Consider the following 14,477-nt stretch of genomic DNA (forward strand, 5'->3'; position numbering starts at 1 on the left):
ACTTAATAGCGTTCCATAGAAATAAATTAAAATGCATCTATGTATATTTTTCTCCCCCCTTTTGACATTTGGTATTATGTTATCTCTTTTCTGAACTTTTTTTTGATGTGGGTTCTCCAAGATGTTTACTAATAGGCCTGAGATTTCTGCTGCTGCTGCATTTCATCTCCAAAGTCCTGATTCACGTGGATCTGGGAATTTGGACAAACTCAGCAGCCCAGCATTCAGTGGTGTGTGGTCAGTGGACTAGGGGGACTAGGCTAGTCTCCTAAATGTTCCCCAAAGCCCAGGAAACTTCTACCCAGCTTAGGGAGGGAGACGTGATGCTCAGACAGGTCCAAGAGCCTTCCTGCCACCTTCCCAAAGCCCACCCAGCTTTGGCAAGGAGGCAGGAGGGCTGTAAGATCCTGTCAGAGGCCTGACACCTCCTTCCCAAAGCCTGGGGAGCTTCTGCCTGGCTTGGGGTAAGAGGCGCATCACACACACATTGCCCCCACCCCATCTGCTCTTGCAAGCTGGCGCCTCTGGCCCTAACTGTTCCCCTATAAAACATTTGATTGCATGCTACTGCCAGCATTCACTGATCAGGTCTTATCCTTCTCCTGCCAACCTTTCTCCTCTCTCATTCCTTATATTGACTTTGATACGAACCAACTTGCATCTATGAACCTCCCAGCGGGGCGGGGGAGGGATACTATTTTTGACTTTTTGGTACCTTAAGACTCCTCGTTAGCAGCAGCAGTAGGATCAACCCACAGGATTATCATGAACAAAATAATGAGGGTTTTAAGGCTGCAATCCTATGTACCCTTTACTCAGTGAGAGTTTCTTTTGAGTAGGTATGCATAGGATTGAAATGTCTGTGGAACTGTGAATTAGTAGGATTTTCCCTCTGCCCTTTGAAAATCATGTAGATATTATTTCTAAAATCCATCAGAAATCCTTGGAGTGGATTACCAATGCAGGAAACTGGTCAGAGACCATCTACCCCCCCCCCCCCAGTCCAATGTTGCCTACTGTTATAACTGGGGTACCAGAGTCTGTTATTGAATGGCAGAAAATAATAAACACTAGTATTTAGATAATATTTGGAGTATGGAAGGGAATATTCCAGGCCAGTGGAAAAATACAGGCTAAGCTCCCTTTTTCAAGACAGGGCCTCACCTAGGATAGAGGCTGTTAGTACAACAAAAGGTGTTGATGGCCCATCCCAGAGAAATCCTTGAATCTGTGCAAAACAGAGTTGTCATGGTTACTGTGGGAGAAGAACGGTTTAGGATTGAAAACAGGGGAGGGGGCTGGCTGTGCGCTCACAGGAAAAATGTGCCCTTTTAAAACTAGGTTTGGGATAGCAGATGGATGGAGAGGAGGGGCTTGGAGCAGGGGTTTCTGGGAACAATCAAGGAAGTCGGGAGAACACCATGCAGGAGCCGAAGGGTAGCAGCCATGAGAGCTGGCTGGAACGCAGGAACCAAGGGATGGTGCTTACGATGGCTCAAACTGCAATGCCGGGCTGCTACGGATAACAATGCTGTAAGATCTACACCCCCTTCATCTAAACACAGATGTAAATACAGTGGTACCTTGGTTCCCAAACGTAATCCGTTCCGGAATTCTGTTCCAAAACCAAAGTGTTCTAAAACCAAGGCACACTTTCCCATAGAAAATCATGCAAAATGGTTTAATCCGTTCCAGACTTTTAAAAACAACCCCTAAAACAGCAATTTAACATGAATTCTACTATCTAACGAGACCATTGATCCATAAAATGAAAGCAATAATCAATGTACTGTACTATAAAATAAATAAGACATTGTAGATGATAAAAATTAAAATTACTTTTTTTTCTTACGTGCACTGATGATAGTCATTGTTTGGATGGGGGGGCTTTTATCCATTTCTGCAGTCACACAATCAATCAATCAGGATCTGAACTGGGTTCCACACAGTCACAAAAACAAGTCACAAAAACGAAGTCACAAGCCACAGTCACAAGTCAGTCCCATAAAACGAAAAACAAGTCACAGTCAAAAAAATGAAAAAACCACACAAACAAGACGGCAATAAAAATAGCTAAAACAAAAGCTCCAAATATCACCTCTGTGTTGCGTGGGTGCTTGGGACTCAACAGCTGACAGACTCAACTGGAAGCCTCTGGTTAGCAGCGGGGGGCTCAATTTACAAATGGAACACACTCAACAGGAAGCGGAACATGTTCAGCTTCCAAGGCAAAGTTCACAAACCAGAACACCTCCTTCGGGTTTGCAGCATTCTATTTCCAAGTTGTTCATAAACTAAGCTGTTCTAAAACCAAGGTACCACTGTATGTGTAATTAAACCACATTTCTTAAAGACACTACAGCCTCTGCCGCATCTTGAATATCAATGGAAACATGACCTTGGAGGAGCGCCCAGAACTTTCTGGAATCTTGTGCACCGCTCAGCATAAATTGGGGGCGGCATGCACCCTTTTTAACAGTACTGTGACTAGCAGTAGTCCTTCGGGGTCTCTGAGGTCTTTCACAAAATTGACCCAAATATTAACTAGCCGGGGTATTATGATTCCTCAGCTGAGCAATTTGTAGCTGGGGATGCCAAGGATTAAACCTGGTACCTTTTGCATGTAAGATTTGTGCTGTAGTCTTTTTTCTTATACACCGCAGATTGAGATACTGAGAACTGCCAGACTGCCACACTGAAGGAAAGAGTGGTATACTTATACTAGCTAGATGGAATTTGAAGAATTACAGGAGAAAATATGGACCTCAGCAGGAAAACTCCCAGATGCCCCACACTGGCAGCAGCAAGACTCACAATTGCCTAAAACTAGAAAGATCTGAAGAATGCCACCTTAGATCATTGGTATACCATAATAAAGTTTGGAACATTGCGTTAACGGAAGCAATGGATGCTGAAAGGAAAGAAACAGACACTTTTATGGGTGACTAATACGGCTTCAGTGTATACAGTACCTGAATACAAAACACCTAACAGAGGTGGACATGCCCATGATGTACAAGTCTGGAACTCATAAAGCAAATTAGGTTGAGTATTGACATCTTCTTGAGCAAACTTTCTATCTCGCCGTAAAATGATATCTGAACCAAAAACAAATATGTCAACATAAATTGTACTTACCCTGCCCTGAACCTATAACTTACATTCATTTGATGTTTATATGTCAACTTCATTGCAAGTTTTACTAGCTGGTGTGAATTAAAATCCTAATAGTATCAGCTGCCGGTTTAACTGCAAAAGTCGTTTGTCAAATGATGCTATTCAAAGTTTAGCTACCTGATACTGAAGGCAGTGTGGGACGCGGGTGGCGCTGTGGGTTAAACCACAGAGCCTAGGACTTGCCGATCAGAAGGTCGGTGGTTTGAATCCCCGCGACGGGGTGACCTCCCGTTGCTTGGTCCCTGCTCCTGCCAACCTAGCAGTTCAAAAGCATGTCAAAGTGCAAGTAGATAAATAGGTACCGCTCCGGCAGGAACGTAAACGGCATTTCCATGCGCTGCTCTGGTTCGCCAGAAGCGGCTTAGTCATGTTGTCCACATGACCCGGAAGCTGTACGCCAGCTCCCTCGGCTAATAAAGCAAGATGAGCGCCGCAACCCCAGAGTCAGGCACAACTGGACCTAATGGTCAGGGGTCCCTTTATCTTTACCTTACTGAAGGCAGTGGGGGACCCCTATGCTGCCTGAGACCCTTGGCCCGTGGCACCTCCCAAGTTGAAATGTTGGTTGTCAAAACTGTGAAAAGAATAGCCTGGGTAGTCTAAAAAGCATTCCTGTGAAGATGCTACTCTGCAGCATGTACACCATGCCTGGAGGTCCAGTTTTACTCCACCTCTTCTAGTAACCTTTGGAAACCTGGTGCTCCCCCCCCCCCCCGGCCCCCAGGTTCTGGATTACAACTCCCAGCAATCTCAGCAATCTTGGAGGTGCTGGAGCAAGAAAGGAAGCTAAACAAAACATACTCAATGAGTGCAGCTAAACATGCGAACTCTAATTTGTGCCACTTTGACACAGGTGGTAAAAGAATTAATGACCCAATACAACTTTCTAATTTCTACTTGCTGAGCCTCGTTTGCTAGCCAGCTCCTTTTGATCCTGGTGGGATATCTAACAAACCCAGGACCAAAGTTGTAATGGGGAAGCAAAGAATGCCAGTTATGTCTCTTGTCTCAGCTGCGCCTGCCATGTGACTAGTTCTTAAAGTTAGGTGGGAGAGGCAACCAGGCCGGTTTTTTCATTTCTATGAAAATGTTGCAACATGAAACAATGAAAAATTACCAAAAGGGTGTGTATGTAACAAAATCTCTCTAATCTCTCTCTGAGTGGCCTCTATTCATCTCGATTGCTGCTCTGACACTTTAAGACAAAGGGGTAGGGGAGCCATTGGCTTGTAAGATGTTGTTGCTCTCCAGGTCCCATCAGCTCTAGCCAGCATAGCCAATAGTCAAAGATGATGGGAGTTGTAGTCCAACAACATTTGGCAGGCCCAAGGTTCTCCATCCTTGCTTTAAGGTATGACAACTTCTAAATCAAGGATTGGTTGTGAGATAAGCTGTAAGTAAGAGTCCAGCAGTACCATACATGCAAAAGTTGTGTAAAATGGTTTGGGGTTATTTTCTTTGCTAGAAGAATCTGCTGCAGGGCCTGTGCAGGTACAGTCATACCTTGGATCCCTGGAACTTAAGACGTTTTAGCTCCTGAATGCGGCAAACTTGAAAGTGATTGTTCTGGTTTGTGAACATTCTTTTGGAACCCAAACAGGAGCTTCCTGTAGTCAATCAGAAGCTGCGATTTGGTTTTTGAACGTTTTGGAAGTCAAACGGACTTCCGGAATGGATTCCATTTGACTTCCAAGGTACGGCTGTAATAGTAATAATTGTTATCATTATCAACAGAGGCTTAATTAATACAAGTAAAACACTGGTGTGTAGACAGGGATAAACTGCCCACCTACTTTTTTTAAGGCTGGCAACAGGCCTTTGATATGATTTTAGTCTCACTGTTGCTACTCCTTGAAAAGTTGGGTGTGTAAGCAGACACAAAAGTTTACTTTGAAGATCAGCCACATGTAAATTAGGGTTCTGGTACTTCCCTCACAGGAGTGCGCAAATCGGCTTCACTTTGCCCCTCCCTCTTCTTTAAAAAAAAAACTTTGCGGAAAGTGGGTTTGTGGAATTGTGTGCGGGCATCTGTTTACTTTTGCTGCTAAAAAACAAAAAACCCCAGCAACAACCACCAGAAACCTTAGCGCCAAGCAACTTATTATAGGTTGCCTGAACTCCAAATATCTCCTGCTTGAAGGAAACTGAGTAATGAAGGCTGAATGCAATTTCCTGTGGAAGAGGCTGGAGGCAGAGCTTACGGGGCGAGGGGGAGAGGCAGAAACTTGTCCATTTGCAACCAAACAGTGCAATAAAGGACAAGCTGCGGAGATAAAGGAGTGAAGCAAAGCGCCCCCCCCCCCCCATTTCTCATGAAGTGTGTGAAAGACTCTTAATAACGGGGCAGAGAGCCAAAAGTTGTGCTTTGAGTTTGAGCCCAATTTAAAAGGGGCTGAATCGCTGGCAGCGAGAGAGAAACTTGTATGGAGAAGACAGTAAGATGACCCTCGGCTTGTGGGAGCGCCGTTAAACGATTCACCCAAAGTAAGTCCTTTTCCAATTCTCCACCCTTCCCCTATCGATTTATTGGGTGGGGGGCCGTGTTGGAGAGGGGGAGGGAGGGGAAGGTGTTGCTGAATTCCTGCATGCAGCTAGCAAGGGGCGGAAAGGTGTCCAGAGCAGGCATTTGGGGCTCGGATTTCCTCGCGAAGGGGAATGGCCTTTGGGGCAGGTTGTGGGGCGAGAGGACCGAGGGCGCCTGGGCTGGCGCGGCGCGGTTTCTCCACCTAAACGGCTGATTCATCTCCATGGGAGAGAGAGCGCGCCTTGTGGGCCGGCGGTGGAGGGAGCGTCTTCAATGAGCTTCTCTCTGTGTGTGTCTTTCTCTGCGTGTGGCGTCTCTCGCAGGGCTCAGTCCGATGTCCCAGGTGAGAAGCGAGCCGTCCAGCCGCTCTGACTCGCTCCATGGAGACCCCCAGGTGGATCCGGCGCCCTTCCCATCCCCCAGCGCAGGTAAGCACAGAGAGCGCTTGTTCCCGAAACTTACAAACTGCCTCGATACTTACTTGTAGTGGGGGAGGGGCTTTTAAGCTCTCGTGGATTTTCTGTGTGTGTGTGTGTGTGTGTGTGTGCGTGCGCGCGCGTGTGTTTAGCTGTTGGCCTGGTTCTAGAATGGTAAACTCCAGGGGGAGAAAAGATACTTTCCCCCCTCCCCCTCCCCCTCCTCCCATGTCGAAACTTTGCTAGTATGTATGAATATTGCAAAAAGCCTCCTGTGATCTGTGCCAGCTGGCCCCCAGTGTGTGTGCACACACACCATCCGAAGTCTGGCAAGGCAGATTCCACCCCCCGCCCCCCATTACGCTTTGATTTACGCCGCATCCACTAAGGCGCTGGCCCAGCATGTGTGTTTTGGAGACTTTTCCTTTTGTGTGCGCGCGCGCACACATACATGCATCGTGCGTGCGTGTGACTTTTCCTCCTCGAAGGCTGCACACAGGGCTGGAGCTGCGCGAGTCTCCCAGCGCCTTGGCTCCGGTTGGATGTGAGCGTCGATCTCTCTCCCCCTCCCCTGCAGAAGCGCAGGGCGTTCACGAGAGCGCGTTTGCTGGGGGCTTGCGTGCCAGAGGGTCTCCTCCTCCTCCCCTCCTCATCCAGCACGAAACCCACCATTTCCTTTTTCTCTCCAAAGCCTCTTTCTCTCGTGCGCCATTCTCTTTTTTGCAGGACTGTAAACACTTCGCAGGCGTTGGGGGCTGGGGTGTGTAGGGACCCGAGCTTCTCACAAGAACTTTTGTCTTCCTTCAGGCATCGCGTGTTGCTGGGCCCGGGGCCAACTCCTTGTGGGATTTGGTCTCCTCCACCCCTCCCCTTTCCCCCACTTCGAGTCCTGATCATATTAAATTTAATAACATCCTCTAGACCGAGCTGCAGCCAGGAAAAGAGTTTTCTTCTTTGTTCCATCTAATCCTTTCAACAGATCTAGCTTCGGGCTCTGTAACTGGGGTGGGGGGAGTGGGCTGTGGACACTGAAGTTTAGGAGTGTACATTCCAGTATCCCCTGCAGCAGCCTTGGCAGCAGACTGCATTTGAGGGAGCTGGAGAGGATTCAGCGGAAATGCCCCCTTCCTGGCACTGCTGACCTGTTGAGCTGCAACTGATTCACACAACACTGGAAACTCGTCTAGAAAAACACAATTGGGGGAATGTGGGCTGTGGTTGGGCACATGGGTGAATTTTTGGCTGTGCAGTAACCAAATACCAATTTTTCCAAGATGGCGCTGTGGGTTAAACCACAGAGACTAGGTCTTGCCGATCAGAAGGTCAGCGGTTCAAATCCCCACGACGGGGTGAGCTCCCGTTGCTCGGTCCCTGCTCCTGCCAACCTAGCAGTTCGAAAGCACATCAAAGTGCAAGTAGATAAATAGGTACCGCTCTGGCGGGAAGGTAAGCGGCGTTTCCATGCGTTGCTCTGGTTCGCCACAAGCAGCTTAGTCATGCTGGCCACATGACCCAGAAGCTGTCTGCGGACAAATGCCGGCTCCCTTCGCCTATAGAGCAAGATGAGCGCCGCAACCGCAGAGTCGGTCACGACTGGACCTAATGGTCAGGGGTCCCCTTTACCTTTTTTACTGTCTTTTTATTGAACCTGATGGCTGACTGTTGGTTAGGTCTCAAAATAATTCATGATTTTAAGGGCATAAGAATTTAGGAAACTGCCTATATGGTTCATCAAGCTCAGCATTGTCTACACTGGCAGCAGCTATCCAGGGTTTCAGATGGGGGACATTCCCAGTCCTACCTGGTGATGCCAGGGATTGAACCTGGGACCTTCTGCATACAAAGTAGATGCTCTATCACAAAGCTACAGCCCTTCCCTCAAAACCCTACCTTGAAGTGTTCGTAGCAGTTCATCTACACTCTTTGTTAATAGAGTATCATTGTTGCGCCTATGCTTTGCAGAGGACAAGAGGACAAGTCTCTATCCCAAGAAGTTTACAATCTAAAACCAGATACAGAAGATAAAATAGACAGAAGAGAGGCTGGGATTAACATGGAAAGACTATATGGTTACAGTACTTGCCTTTCGTGTGCTTTGATTTGGTTGTAACCCTAATTAGGTCTGTATCATACGTGCCAATTTTGGCCCCCCAGTGTGTTTTTTGAGGGGGCCTGTTCAGAGGGGGTCCAGCTCCATCCCCATGCTCCATTGTGCATGGGACATCAGGACGTCACATTCGGCCCCCTCATCATCTTGAGAAGATGGCACCTCTGGTCTGTAGTATCGTCATGTTTGTGTCATTTATATGTTGACATTTTTTATCTTCCAAACATTTCTGTCTTCACAACAATCCTGTAGGGGAGATTAGACTGTGAGACTGTGACTGGCCCAAGGTCACCCAGGGAGTGGGGATGTGAATCTGAGTCTCCCCATTCCTAGTATGGAGCCTGAGGGAGTAGCTTGCCTAAGGCCCTTCCATTGAAGTCATGCTGGGTGGGGATCTGAGCTCCACCCAAACTTCGTAGATAATAGTTGATGTTCTTCAAAAGTAAACCATGAAACCTTTGTAGTGACCTTTAAAAAAAGAAGGTGTGGTAAATTCCCAGCTTGTATTGGGAAATCAGGACTTGACTGTGGGGTGACGTGATTGCATGACTGCCTCAACCTACATGGATTTCTGCCTGTTTTCATAGGAGGCCAATACATGAGACCCACCCCCTTTGCCGGTCTTTGTCCCTGCCCCTTCCATGCTCATGACCAGCGGATTGTCGGAGTCACTGTTTTAAGGTGGCAGCTTTTGCATCCCATGTCAAGTTTGCCGTGAACAGCAAGCACCTTAGGCATACAACGTCCTCCCCAGACTAGAGTCTCAAGTGGCTTCAATCCTCTGATCTGATCAGCACTGGGTGAAGATGTTCTTTTTTATTTTCCTTGGGTTTAAACATACTTTATGATGCCCTGAGATAGAATCATAGAGTTGGAATAGACCACAAGGCCCATCGAGTCCAACCCCCTGCCAAGCAGGAAACACTATCAGAGCACTCCTGACATATGGTTGTCAAGCCTCTGCTTAAAGACCTCCAAAGAAGGAGACTCCACCACACTCCTTGGCAGCAAATTCCACTGTCCAACAGCTCTTACTGTCAGGAAGTTCTTCCTAATGTTTAGGTGGAATCTTCTTTCTTGTAGTTTGGATCCATTGCTCCGTGTCCGCTTCTCTGGAGCAGCAGAAAACAACCTTTCTCCCTCCTCTATGTGACATCCTTTTATATATTTGAACATGGCTATCATATCACCCCTTAACCTCCTATTCTCCAGATTCTGGAAGTTTTAAGACCTGTGAGAACTGGTAGTCCTGATGTATGTTTGTTATGCTGGTGCTACCTTTTGCCCCTGTTTTCATATTTTGTAACACAGTCGTACCTTGGTTTTCGATCAACTTAGTTCACAAACAACTTGGAACTTGAACGCCGCAAACTCGGAAGTAGATGTTCCAGTTTGTGAACTTTGCCTCCTGCAAAGGACGCTCCTGCAGCAAATTGGAAGCCGCACCTTGGTTTCTGAACATTTTGGAAGTTGAATGAACTTCCAGAATGCATTCTGTTCAAAAACCAAGGTATGATTGTATAAATAAAGGTATTTCCAGCTGTGGATTTGAGGTTTCTTTGTTTTTTCCTCGTGAGCCAACACAGTTACCTTTGTTTTTTAAGTGTTAGGTTAGTGCCTTTTTAAAAAATTCCTAATTCTTCCCTTTTTGCCATCCAGATAACCTTTTCATTGTTCAGCAGCAGGCACATACAGTAAACAAATAAATAAGTCATGGAGGGTTGGGGAAGAAGGTGTCCTCTCTTGTGCATGGCGATTGTGTGAATTGGCTGTGTTTTCCTTCCTCTTCTTCCTTCTGTCCCCCAAAGAATGAGAACACATCAAAGAATGTTTTCATTTCATGTATCTCTTCATGACATTGTTACAGTTTAGGATTTCAGGAATTTCCTTGTGCCTTCTGATTTGGTCCTTTAGGCTAAAAGTGCAGCAAACCCCCATCCCTGAAACTGAGCAGGGATGGTGTGGCATATGAAAAGGTGTTCCACCCTCCCTCTGGGGAACAGGCAGTCATAGCTTAATGGTAGAGCATCAGCTTTGTATGCAGAAGTTCCTGGGTTCGACCCCCAGTATTTCCTGGTAGATCAAGGAATGCCCCCTATCTGCAACCCAGAAGAAATGCTGTAGATGGGGAGCTAGATTATCTAATGGTCTTACTTAGCATAAGGCCATGAGGAATGGCTTCTATGTTCCAGAGTGAGTTGGGTAGGTTTGAATCCCCGCGACGGGGTGAGCTCCCATTGCTCAGTCCCTGCTCCTGCCAACTTAGCCATTCGAAAGCACGTCAAAGTGCAAGTAGATAAATAGGTACCACTCCGGCGGGAAGATAAACAGCATTTCCTTGCACTGCTCTGGTTCACCAGAAGTGGCTTAGTCATGCTGGCCACATGACCCAGAAGCTGTACGCCGGCTCCCTTGGCCAATAAAGCGAGATGAGCATCGTAACCCCAGAGTCGTCCGCGACGGGACCTAACGGTCAGGGGTCCCTTTACCTTTACCTTTTACAGTTCATACAGGTGAGCAGTGTAGACAAAAGCCCTCCAGTATTCTTGTATGTCCTATCAGGATCAGGTGTACTGGAAGAGAGTACATGAGATCTCCAGGGAATCACTTCACAAAGCCGCCAAATGAATTTAGTAACTAAGGAGTAGTTTTAAACCTATAACCCCCCCAGTTAAGTACTTGCATGTTATCTTCTGGCCCCACTTTCAACACTGATTCAGGGATTATTCTATATCACAAACCATTCCTAACCAAAATGAGTGGCGGCAGGCAGGTTGGAGCAAATAAGTGTACACATATCAAAATCCTGTGCAAGAATAACCCAAATCCTGTAACACAAAGAGCAGAATTCTGTAACTTTGTCTCAATTATGCAAATTGAGCACATTTGCATTTTTCATATGTCTATTAGTCTTTAGAAGGGGTAAAAAACCCCAAACTCCTATACAGGAAACTAAGACTTGGCCTCCGACTACTGGAAAATATTCAGCAACTCCTCTGGCTTCTGAGATTTCACCAGGTGTTACTTACATACTTTTAAGCATATATCTTCAGTCACAAGAAATCTATGAGAAAGTTGCTTTAGAACACAAGAGCAAGCAGAATGGTTTGGGAAACAGAATTCCGGTCGGAGCACCAATTGTGGATAGCAATTCTGAAAAGATAATGACAGTCTCCTGAGTTCATGTATGTGTTAAATATATACACTAAGGACCAAATCTACTCTTACACTATTTTTTTAAGCAAGAAAAGTTGCTTTTGGGGGCTGGTAATTGGTACTGGAGAAGAGCTGGGGGAAAGGTGAAGCACCTATTTCTCTTCACCACCCCTGGCCCCCTGCACCAGCTTTCCTGTCTAAGGAGTTCTAAATGAGTGTTTTCCTCCCTTTGGAACTCTGAGCTGCAAGTGAGGAGCTGACAAACAAGCAGGGGGTAAGCTGGAAGGTTTAAGAAAAGCCTAAGCACCTCCCTACTCCAAAGTGGCTTTTGCTTCTTAAAAAGGACCATTCAGGTACATTCACACATGCCTGTGCATAACATCTAGTTTGGCCATAATGCAATATTGCAGACACTTACCAGAAAGAGAGCAAACCTTACTGAGCAAAATGTGTAGGTGTAGCCTTGGGGTGCAAGGCTGCATTACTACATAGGCTTACTCTCAAGCAAGTCTTAGAAGTAAGTCACTTTACATACAGTGGGACTTTCTGCAATTGCAGTGCTGGCCTAGCATTGTGTGTGAAATCCTGAAAAGTCTAAAAGAAGACAAGTGGTGCCTCACAAGACGAAATTAATCCGTTCCGTGAGTCTCTTCGTCTTGCTGTTTTTTAGTCTTGCGAAGCACGGCTATTAGCGGCTATTAGTGGCTTAGTGGCTATTAACGGCTTAGCAGCTTAGCGGCTATTAGCGGCTTTAAGAAAAAGGAAACAAACTCGCAAGAACTCGCAAGACGTTTTGTCTTGCGAAGCAAGCCCATAGGGAAATTCGTCTTGCAGAACTACTCAAAAAACAGAAAACCCTTTCGTCTAGCGAGTTTTTCGTCTTGCGAGGCATTCGTCTTGCGGGGCACCACTGTAATAGCCATATTCTTGGCTGTTCTGCATTCGTTAGTGCAGATGAAGTGGGAGTCATGGGATTGTATTGCAAAAGATTCAGCCTGTCTCTTCCTTCGTAATCATTGTGTGGATGGACCTTCAACTTCTGCACTGCCTGGTCCTTCCTTTATTCAAGTCATTAGCTTCAAGCACTTAGTCTTGAATATACAAGGCTCTCTATCAAGCCACCAGTAGGATGGGAGTATGAGAAGCAGCAAAGGGAACTGAAAGTTGGAAAGCACTAAATTCTCCCAGCAGCAGATCCGGGGAACCTGTGGCTCACCAGATGTTGTTGAACTGCAACTCCCATCAGTCCCAGGAAGCATGGCCAATGGTTAGGGATGATGGATGTTGTAGTACAACAACATCTGACGGGCCTGTGTTTCCACAGTCCTGTCCTATGCTGTGCTTTTCTTCACTCTAACAAGTTTAGTACAGATAAACTTTGCCTTAATTTCCAACAACTGTGTTTAGGAAAACTCTGGAAACCAGTCAAAAGTGCTTCACTAAATAGTTCAGCTGCCCACTTCAAAGTAGCTGATCTTTTATTGAGTTTTTTAGTCACTTTTTGTTGTGTTTTAAATGACTTTCACAGAACTTTTATGTATTTTGTTTATGTACTATTATTGTAGAATCATAGAACGAGGAGAGGAAGGATTCTTTGGGTGAAGGCATGACTGTTTATTGTGACATGAGACTGCTTATATATATAGTGCAGAAGATGGAGCTGTAGTAACGTGTAGATGGCCCAACTGAAATGGGAACTCATTGCATTTTGCATTTTTAGGGGTATATCTGCTGTAAAAGAGACTAGAGGTGAATGACAGGTTACTCAACACCAAGGTAGAAAACTTCAGATAGTGTTGAACTCTCTACTTCCATCGTTCCCAGTGAGTCTGGCGGTTCCCTAACTGCGAGAAGCGAAGTTACAGGGAACCAGGTAGAGGGCCTTCTCAGTAGTGGTGCCTGCCCTATGGAAGGCCCTCCCATCAGATGTCAAGGAAATAAACAACTACCTGACTTTTAGAAGACATCTGAAGGCAGCCCTGTTTTGGGAAGTTTTTAATGTCTGATGTTTTATTGTGCTTTTAATTTGTTGGGAGCCGCCCACAGTGGCTGGGGAAACGCAGCCGGATGGGCGGGGTATAAATAATAAATTATTATTATTAGGTATTATAAGAGTCAGAGTCTGATGATGTCTGGATGGCTACTCCTATTCTACACATACTGTATATGCCTCCGTTGGATGGATGCCTGGTCCTAGCTGTTTGTTTATTTATTGGAAATACCACTTTTCCTCACATAGGCTTGGATCCTCCTCACTAGGTTTTCTGTGATGGTTCCAGCCCTGGAGTGGAGTTCTGCTCATGGGATGCTCTTGTCAGTAGGAGTGGGAGAGATGCAGTATTCATCCCTGCAGACCTGCATGTGTATAGACATGGATGCAGGGCTGTCGATCACAAGGAAAGCCTGTATCTGCAACACTGTTATCTGTGTAGACTCCTGTTTCAAATATTCTGCTGAAGGATACATGCTGACTGGGGCTGATGAAAGTCGGAGTCCAAGATGTCTAGAGGTCAACAGGTTGGGGAAGGCTGGTCCAAATTGTGATATGCACACATTTCCCCAGGAAACAATACACCTTCCTTCGGCCCACAGAAGTTTGTTTCATGGCTAGCTTCCTGCTCTTGCATCCCTCTCTTGGTGCCCGATCTAATGGCTCTGTGGCTTCCCACTTCTGCATTAGCGGGGGTGGGGCAGGGAGCACTAACTTCTTGTGGGCATAAACAGCAGCTTTCTGATCATTCCTGGCAAATTTGCCCTGAGGCATCATGCTGGTTTGAAAGCCATTCTGTCCAGATCCTAACTTAGCTGGACTGCCCATCCCCTTGGGTAGTCGTAAACAATGCATCTTTCACAAGAGTGCTCCACTGATACTTTGCTCAGAGTTCAGCTGGCCCAGCCGAGCAGAGTGCTGATGTGGCCTCCATTCAGTTCATTGTTCTGCCTAAAATGCACAACCCTCTGCACATGGAGATCCTTCCTTGATATATTAAATCCATAATTTCATGTGTCGGCTACTTGGCTCTGCCCAGCATTTAGTGGCAGGTGAAAACAGGAAAATGTAAGGCAAGTCGAGTGATTGTGCGGCAAAGGAGGAGCT

At 46.3% G+C, this 14,477-nt stretch overlaps 1 protein-coding gene and 1 pseudogene across 1 annotated transcript in view; both read left to right on the top strand.

Moving 5' to 3' along the window:
- Positions 1–5,188: 5,188 nt before the first annotated feature.
- Positions 5,189–14,477, top strand: part of MDFI (MyoD family inhibitor) — a 46,346-nt gene continuing 37,057 nt past the window's right edge. The window contains exons 1-2 of the mRNA XM_028734128.2: positions 5,189–5,661; positions 6,025–6,129. Of these exons, the coding sequence (XP_028589961.1) occupies positions 6,036–6,129 (94 nt within the window). The 5' untranslated portion in view covers positions 5,189–5,661; positions 6,025–6,035. The remainder of the gene's footprint in view (positions 5,662–6,024; positions 6,130–14,477) is intronic.
- LOC144327816 (uncharacterized) lies at positions 6,082–7,105 on the top strand (annotated as a pseudogene).

The sequence above is a fragment of the Podarcis muralis genome, chromosome 5, assembly GCF_964188315.1.
Source record: "Podarcis muralis chromosome 5, rPodMur119.hap1.1, whole genome shotgun sequence".
Classification (NCBI taxonomy): Eukaryota; Metazoa; Chordata; class Lepidosauria; order Squamata; family Lacertidae; genus Podarcis; species Podarcis muralis.